This window comes from Rhagoletis zephyria, unplaced genomic scaffold (assembly GCF_001687245.7).
Source record: "Rhagoletis zephyria isolate East Lansing unplaced genomic scaffold, Rhagoletis_zephyria_1.1 Rzeph_scaffold_00243, whole genome shotgun sequence".
Taxonomy (NCBI): domain Eukaryota; kingdom Metazoa; phylum Arthropoda; class Insecta; order Diptera; family Tephritidae; genus Rhagoletis; species Rhagoletis zephyria.
Window position 1 is genome coordinate 163,505 of NW_016157327.1, and position 8,930 is coordinate 172,434.

The following is an 8,930-nucleotide window of genomic DNA, read 5'->3' on the forward strand; positions in this document are numbered from 1 at the left end:
AAAAAAGTTTTGGTTTTCTGAAATTCCCATATTTTAACGGTTTTTAGGTTTTTTTTCTAAGGCCCGCCCAAGTAATGCATTTTTGCCTAAATATTTTTATTCTCACTAATATTGAAAATTAAGGTCAAAAATATCTCAACTTCAAGAGGCCATAGAAAGGAAATTCGAACTAACTTTGCAAAATCCGTTGGCTGTTTTGTTTATCCAGTGGTCTACTTTCATTCCGCGTTGGAATTATTGAGGCTGATTTTTCTTGCTGCACAGTGTAACAGTTATTTAAGACTTTTGTTAATAAAAGTCATCAATAAAAATCAATCACCGACTTTTATTTTTTAAATCATACTTATAAAGTCATTACCATTTTTTGGCAGTTAAGAAGGTGTTGGAGAAGCAGAATTTACTGCGACTTATACAAATGACTTTTATAAGTATGATTTTAAAAATAGAAGTCGGTGATTGATTTTTATTGATGACTTTTATAAACAAAAGTCTTAAATAACTGTTACACTGTGCAGCAAGAAAAATCAGCCTCAATAATTCCAACGCGGAATGAAAGTAGACCACTGGATAAACAAAACAGCCAACGGATTTTGCAAAGTTAGTTCGAATTTCCTTTCTATGGCCTCTTGAAGTTGAGATATTTTTGACCTTAATTTTCAATATTAGTGAGAATAAAAATATTTAGGCAAAAATGCATTACTTGGGCGGGCCTTAGAAAAAAAACCTAAAAACCGTTAAAATATGGGAATTTCAGAAAACCAAAACTTTTTTTTTGATTTATTTTGATGACTTTTATAAATAAAATTCTTCAGTAACTGTTATCTAAGATATATAATTAAAAAATCATAAATAACTGTTATTTGCAGATTTTTTAGACAAAAATCAAAAATAATAGTTATTTTGGACTAATAAAATAAAAATCAGGAAAAATGTTATTTAAGGAGTAATTACATACGTGGTTGGTGAATATTTTCGTCCACGAGGCGCAGAAATTGTTTAAATGTTCAATTGTTCACAAAAAAATCATTGAAAAGCAGAAAACAAATTTTAAACGCAAATAATTTCATTGTATAGTTTAATGTTTTCTAAAAGTTGACTCAAAAAATTTTTTTTATCAGACACATACTTTCAAAGAAAAACAAAAATTTCCAAAACACTACAAAAATTTTAAATTGTTGATTAAAAAAATCAATTTGGAATTTTGCAACAAAATTTACACAGTGTACTTTTTGACAACAAAACTCGACGCTGCCTGAATATCATTGACAAATATTAATCTTGGTAAATTCGGGGCCCACTTGACGAAGCCCTACCCATATATTAAACGTGCGCTTGACGTGTGTGGATAAAAGTGGCACCCAATTTAATTATGGAACGTATAAAAGGTTTCATATTATCTGGAATAAGAGCTTTTGCTTTGCCCTTTAAAATTAAAAGTAGAAAAGGCAACATCAAATGTATATATGGAATCAGAGAAAGCTATATCATGGACATTCTTAATAGAATATACTCTAACTCTTTAGCGGAAAAAAAGGCAATTTCCGTAAAATCCGTTGCCTGTTTATGACTAAATAATGTAACGTCGACTTTACAAACAAAAGTTGAATTTTAGGACTGATGAAATCACAAAAACTGTCATGCATAAATAAATGTATCATGCACATTAAAAGTTTAACTTTTATGGCTTCCTTTCAAACAGTTTTAGTCTTAAGTAAGCGTTTATAATTACACCTCTTTCAATAACTTAGCAATGGCTAATTCTAACGAAATAATTACTGATACTTGCACAAATACCTTTTCAAGGAATGAAACTGAAAAAACTGATGTATTGACATTTTTCTTTCAATTATATATGATACATATTTATGTTTTACTTATATCATAGGAATCTCTCGACTTTGACGATTTATTACCAATAATTGGAGAATTTGGAAAGTATCAAAAATTATTGGTTTTTGGAATATGTCTACCTGCCTGCATACCTTGTGGATTTTGTGCATTTAATCAAATTTTTATGGCTAATGTCCCGGATGACTACTGGTGTAATGTTCCGGAACTACTTCAAATTTCTGTGGAGAAGCGTAAGCTTTTAGCAATCCCTAAGAACGTGGTAAGTAAAAAATACAGTTTTTTTAATATACCACGTTTCTATGAAGGAAATATTTTTTCGCAGTCTCACAGAATTTATTTTGATAAATTTTGATTCCAAAATTTTACTAAAAGTCATTATAAAAAATTTATGGACATATGTGGGTATATGGATATCGATCGCAAATTTGTGTTTGCTCTGGAGAGATGTTAGGTATATGTTATGTAGCTTGACTATTAAATGAAAGACTTGGGGCCGTTTTCTCAAGTGACCTTTATTTTACAACGCTTTTATCAGCTTGCAATGTTGTGTATCCAGACCACCGATTTTACTATAAATATGTCAAAGGTATTTATGGCAGACCTAGTCTAGATATCAACCTCGTCGTAGGTATCATATCAAAGACGTACAATTAGAAAAACCTTAGAGGTAGACATCGCCCCGCCAGAAGAAGTAAAACATTGCGCCTAAAAATATGCACTACATATGCTACAGCGGAAATGGACGACACGCCATTCCTTTAAATCAATTTATGTATGTATGCACATTAGGGTGGTCCAAAAATGCATGTGAAAAAGTAAAGTCGGAATTTTAATGCTCCCTCCCCCTAGGATTGTTCTATACCGAAAAAAGGTATACCCTTATATTTATACCCGAGCGCACTAGTGCACAAGGGTATTATAACTTTGCTCACATAATGGTTATTTGTAACAGGCAAGAGAAATCGAGATAGATATAGACAAATGTATACTAACCGATCAGAATGAAAAGAGAAATCGATTAAGCGGTGACTGTCTGTCCGTCCGTCCATCCGTCTGTCCCTCCGTCTGTGCACACGATAACTCGAGTAAAAATTGAGATATCTTAACCAAACTTGGTACGTGCACTTCTTTCGGGAGTAGGACGGACGGTATTGAAAAATCGGACAATAACCACGCCTGCCTCCCATATAACGGTAATTTTCAGAAGTACTGAAGATTAATCACAAAAAATTGACATTTACAATAATGTTTAGACGAAAAATAATAATATTAAAAATTTTTGGAAAATGGGCGTAGCCACGCCTACTTATGATTACATGTGTATATCTTGGTAACCGCTGCACCAATTTCCTTGGTACAGCATTCCAAATGGCCGAAAATTTTTAAAATCGGACAATAACCACACCCACATCCCATATAACGGTATAATAGCGAAACACGAATNGACCTTTATTTTACAACGCTTTTATCAGCTTGCAATGTTGTGTATCCAGACCACCGATTTTACTATAAATATGTCAAAGGTATTTATGGCAGACCTAGTCTAGATATCAACCTCGTCGTAGGTATCATATCAAAGACGTACAATTAGAAAAACCTTAGAGGTAGACATCGCCCCGCCAGAAGAAGTAAAACATTGCGCCTAAAAATATGCACTACATATGCTACAGCGGAAATGGACGACACGCCATTCCTTTAAATCAATTTATGTATGTATGCACATTAGGGTGGTCCAAAAATGCATGTGAAAAAGTAAAGTCGGAATTTTAATGCTCCCTCCCCCTAGGATTGTTCTATACCGAAAAAAGGTATACCCTTATATTTATACCCGAGCGCACTAGTGCACAAGGGTATTATAACTTTGCTCACATAATGGTTATTTGTAACAGGCAAGAGAAATCGAGATAGATATAGACAAATGTATACTAACCGATCAGAATGAAAAGAGAAATCGATTAAGCGGTGACTGTCTGTCCGTCCGTCCATCCGTCTGTCCCTCCGTCTGTGCACACGATAACTCGAGTAAAAATTGAGATATCTTAACCAAACTTGGTACGTGCACTTCTTTCGGGAGTAGGACGGACGGTATTGAAAAATCGGACAATAACCACGCCTGCCTCCCATATAACGGTAATTTTCAGAAGTACTGAAGATTAATCACAAAAAATTGACATTTACAATAATGTTTAGACGAAAAATAATAATATTAAAAATTTTTGGAAAATGGGCGTAGCCACGCCTACTTATGATTACATGTGTATATCTTGGTAACCGCTGCACCAATTTCCTTGGTACAGCATTCCAAATGGCCGAAAATTTTTAAAATCGGACAATAACCACACCCACATCCCATATAACGGTATAATAGCGAAACACGAATTCTTCTATAAATCAGTAAATATTAAAGCTAATTTATTCAAAATTGATGCTTGCAACAATTCTTTTCCAAGAAAATCGTTTGTGATAAAATTTTGGAAAATGGGCGTGGCACCACCCTCTTATGATCACATATATGTATCTCGGTAACCGTTCTATTAATTTGTACCAAACTCGGTATGGTTATTGTGCTTGCCACATAAAAGCAAAACGTTGAAAAATATTGAAATCGGACTAAAATTATGGCCGCTTTTCATATAACGGTAAATTTCAGAAATGCTTGAAACTTCAATATTTCGAAATTTCAGGACGCTAATTTACTCAAAATTTATACACCCCAGCTTACCATGTAGCGGTAGCTTTCGGAAAGGTGAACCACATATATTTAATACTTGCGCCGGGTATTTAATGTTCTGCTCCGCCCGAACTTAGACTTTCTTACTTGTTTTATTTTGAAACTAAAAAATATTTACAGGTCGCTCAAAGCACGCAAAGTTCTCCATGTATTTTATATGGGAATAAACAACTTTTCGTAGAAATGATATTTTTCCACAAGAAAACTCTGTTTTTCTCCAACAGATTCCCAATAATAACACCCAATTTTTTATTTAGCCATTTTTTCATCGCAACTTTAATTTATAGGTCCGCCAAAAACCCATAACTACCCCGAAAAATGCAATGGGGCGACCAATAAAAAGTCGTTAGTATTAAAAAATTGTGAAATAAAGAATTGGGTATTATTATTGAAAGTCGCCTAAAGGGGAACAGAATTTTCCGATCGAAAAGTGTTGATTTTCAAGATTTCTATACTATTTCTAAGAAAAATCTTATTTTTCCCACATAAAAATACATGGAAAACTTTGAGCGACCTCTAAAAATTTTTTAAATAAAAATTAGGGGTATACTTTTTTCGATATAGAACAATCCTAGGGGGTGAGAGCATTACAATTCCGACTGTACAGTTTTTGGACCACCCTAATGTACATTTGTATGTATATACAAAACGTGAGCAAACAACATTTTCCTTGCATAGTCTTCTAGTCTCTTTTCACTGCAAGTTGAATTATTTTAATATCTATTGCAAAATTTTATACAGACAAGACTAAAAAGTAGAAAATATATTGAATAAAAAAAAACCTTTTAGTAGACCACGCTTTTATAAATGGACTAAAAATTAGAAAATAATATATCTCATTCCCATAGAAATTGTTTTGATAACTTTTTATTTTGAAATTTTAGCAAAAGTCATTATAAACAATTTATGAGATTGAAACGAAAATCGTGGGTCGCATGTAATAGACCTGAATTGATATGAAGAGTATTATATGTATGTATGTGGGTATATGAATAACGACCACTGTAGAAATTATATTTTTTTATGTTATGTAGTTTGACTATTGTCAATTAAATCTAATGCTTTGTATTGCAGGCGCTCCACGTTTTTCGTTTTCAATCTAAATGCTAAAATTTCAAAATCAAAAGTTATCAAATCAAATTCTATGGGAGTGAGATATATTGTTTTCTAATTTTTAGTCCATTTATTTAAACGTGGTATACTAATATATTTTTTTTTTATTTAAAGCTTGCGGGATTTCGCCCTTTTTTCCGGATTTTATAACTAAAAAGGGCGAATGGGATTTCCTGTCCAAAAACGGAATTTTTGCATAGCATACCGAGAAATAAAATTTAGTAATTGATAATTAAGAAAAGACTGCCATTCTCTGTGGTAAGTTAACGACGTTCATATGAACCTTATGAGCGGACCTTCATTCACATGAAATAAATTTGGATGGCTTCTGAACTTGTTTTAATTGAATGTAATATAATTAAAGAAGTACAAGTCTTTAGAAAGCATAGCGGTATACACAGTTGTTGATCAGTTTGATTTAAACGATGAGTGGAAAAGTATTTTGAGTGATTCTATTACGCAGTGTTACACTGATCATAAACTTTTTAATCCACCTCATTCAGGTCGTAGGGCTGATCGAGTAATTCACTAAACTGCGTTTAAAATTTTTCTAACAATCTAAAATTCCCAACTTATTCTTAAAAACCATTTTCGCATGACTTCCGGTACTAAACAAATTTAAGCTCGGTTATTATTTAGCCAATTTTAAATTTATATAAGAGTTTGGGAAGAAGGATATTTGTATTATTTAAATAAGTAATAAATTTTTTTGGCGCATTGCAAATATGTGGAAAATTTTTAGAATAAATCTAAAATTTAGACCAACTTTTATTATTTTTTCCACTTCTACAACATTTTTTGGCAAAATTTTAAAACAATCAAATTTTCTCTTTTAGTCACTACTTTGTTTTATTCTTAGTAAAACTAGGTGCCATTTATAAAAATTAATAGACAATTTCGGAAGTTGATTTTTCCAAAATCACTTCGCTAATATTTCACAGAAAATTTGAATCAGTCAAATTGGATTCACTCTGAGGTTTCAATAGTTCATCTAGTTGACCTTTAAATGACCGCGATACTAACCTCGTGAGACCAAACTAACCCCGGATTCCGGTTCAGCGATCCCAAAAACATATAGTATAGTGACCTTTTGTTACGATTTTTGTTCCTCATCTGGATTTTCATAAACGATTCATAGGAAAATTTTCTGGAAACTGGTCGGAAAACGCTGACTGAGTACCGAATCTTTATTTTTTATAAACGCCACATAACCTTCGACTCTACAAAAAAACAGGGACAGGGTAATCATTATTTTTTAAACTTTACCCAAAAAAAATCAACTAGTTGTAATCGTCGTAAAACAATTTTATTTATACCCACGTATTTGTTTTCCTACGTCCCACTGTAACTTAAAATGATTTTTATTTTTCGAGTTCAACCAATAAAGATTAAAACTAATAACACTGTGAGACAAATGGTAGGGGTCAGTGATCGGGAAGGGTTCAAACTACCGGGGAAAGTTATATCGGTAAAAAAGAAGTTATACGTGTCCCGGCGTTTCGCTGGGTCACGTCTAGGAATCGAGATATATCGATTTGAAGTTATCATATATGGGAAATTGCACCTTTGGTGGCCTTTTTTTGACATAACTCGAGAACTACTAGTCCGATTTTGCTCAAACAAATTTAAAAAAATTAAAAATTACAATTCCTTTAATCTGTTCATATAACGTTTTTCTATATAATCAACAGTTTTGCCGGTAAAAATAAATGTATGAAGAAAAAAAATATTTTTTGCCTAAAATATTAAATTTTTTTATTTTTTAAATTCATAAAAAATCCAAAACGGAAAAAAGGCAAGTCGTATTAATTTCTAATTAATTTTTAATTTTTTTTAAATTTGTTTGAGCAAAATCGGACTAGTGGTTCTCGAGTTATGTCAAAAAAAAGACCACCAAAGGTGACAATTTCCCCTATATGATAGTTACTAACTTCAAATCGATATATCTCGATTCCTAGACGTGACCCAGCGAAACGCCGGGCCACGTATAACTTGTTTTTGACCGATATAACATTTCCCGTTGGTTTCATCCCATCCCGATTTTGACTGTCGCATAATATTTGAGTTTTATTTTTCCACTCAAAAGTAATTATTATTACTTGATTTTTATTTTTTCGATCAAACATAATGATTACATTTTGATTTTTATTAATTCGCTCAAAAATAATAGTTATTATTGAGTTTTATTTTTTTTCATTTAAGAATAATCATCATTCAAAAAAATCAAAAGCTATACCCTAAACACCCTAAAAAAGGAATAAGCATCAAAATTTTCAGGTGAAAATTTCAGTTAGTTGCGTCTGTATAGCCTTTTCAATTTTATGACTGATCATTATTTTCAAGTGGAAAAATAAAACTCAATAATAATTATTATCTCTGAGCGAAAAAATAAAATTAATAAAATAATCATTATTTGTGATCGAAAAAATAAAAATCAAATAATTATTTCCACTGAGCACAAAAATAAAAATCACTAATAATCCTTATTTTAGAGTGAAAAAAATTAAACTCATAACCAGGGAACGGATTTTATGGAAATTGCCTTTTTTTCTGCTAAAGAGATAAAGTATATTCGATTGAGAATGTCCACGATTTAGCTTTCCCTGATTCCATATATACACATTTGATGTTGCCTTTTTTAAGATATTTGCCTTTTTTTGCCTTTTTTGCCTTTTCTAACTTTAAAAAAGTGATTATAGCATTTACAATTTTTTTTTTAAGATTAAAAAATATACACATGCCCATGCGGCTTATAGAAGCGCAGGGACCTCTTGCCATATTGGTGTTGGAAAAATTTAAATCCGTTTTCTCAGCTAACGTAGGCTTAGAGACAAAAACGCCCTTATTCCTGATAATATGAACGTTTCAAACGTTCCATATTTAAATTGGGCTCCACTTGTATCAACTTACGTCGAGCGCACATTTAGTACATTCAAGGCTTTTCTTCGCGAAAATCGAATGAAAATGCTGCCAGAGAACTTCAAAATGCATCTTGTGGTTCAATGTTACTACAACTATACAGATTAAAGTTTTATGAGTTAGAAACTCGAAAGGATAAAATAGTCAAAGATTCAAAGTACAAATTTTTCATATAATGAAACTAGTTCATAGTTTTTCTATTTTTGCGTGTAATATAAACATTTCTAAAATAAATGTATTTTTTGATTGTTCTTCGAATTTTCTGTCTTTTTTTATTGCCTTATTTTGCTTTTTTGCGATACCTAGTGCCTTTTTC

General features: G+C 31.8%; 1 protein-coding gene across 1 annotated transcript; it reads left to right on the plus strand.

The window, feature by feature from the left end:
• The first annotated feature begins 1,711 nt into the window (after positions 1 to 1,711).
• Positions 1,712 to 6,043, plus strand: LOC108358368 (carcinine transporter-like). Its single transcript, XM_017609654.1, has 3 exons — positions 1,712 to 1,825; positions 1,886 to 2,110; positions 5,810 to 6,043. The coding sequence occupies exons 1-3, from the start codon at positions 1,751 to 1,753 to the stop codon at positions 5,843 to 5,845; spliced, it is 336 nt and encodes a 111-aa protein (XP_017465143.1). The 5' UTR covers positions 1,712 to 1,750; the 3' UTR covers positions 5,846 to 6,043.
• The last annotated feature ends 2,887 nt before the right edge of the window (positions 6,044 to 8,930 follow it).

Bases quoted from the DNA above. Each gene is read 5' to 3' on its own strand.
- LOC108358368 (XM_017609654.1), top strand. From the start codon at position 1,751: ATGGCTAATTCTAACGAAATAATTACTGATACTTGCACAAATACCTTT. The intron at 1,826-1,885 runs GTATTGACATTT...CTTATATCATAG, and splicing joins ATGAAACTGAAAAAACTGAT to GAATCTCTCGACTTTGACGA. The intron at 2,111-5,809 runs GTAAGTAAAAAA...TTTTATTTAAAG, and splicing joins TAGCAATCCCTAAGAACGTG to CTTGCGGGATTTCGCCCTTT.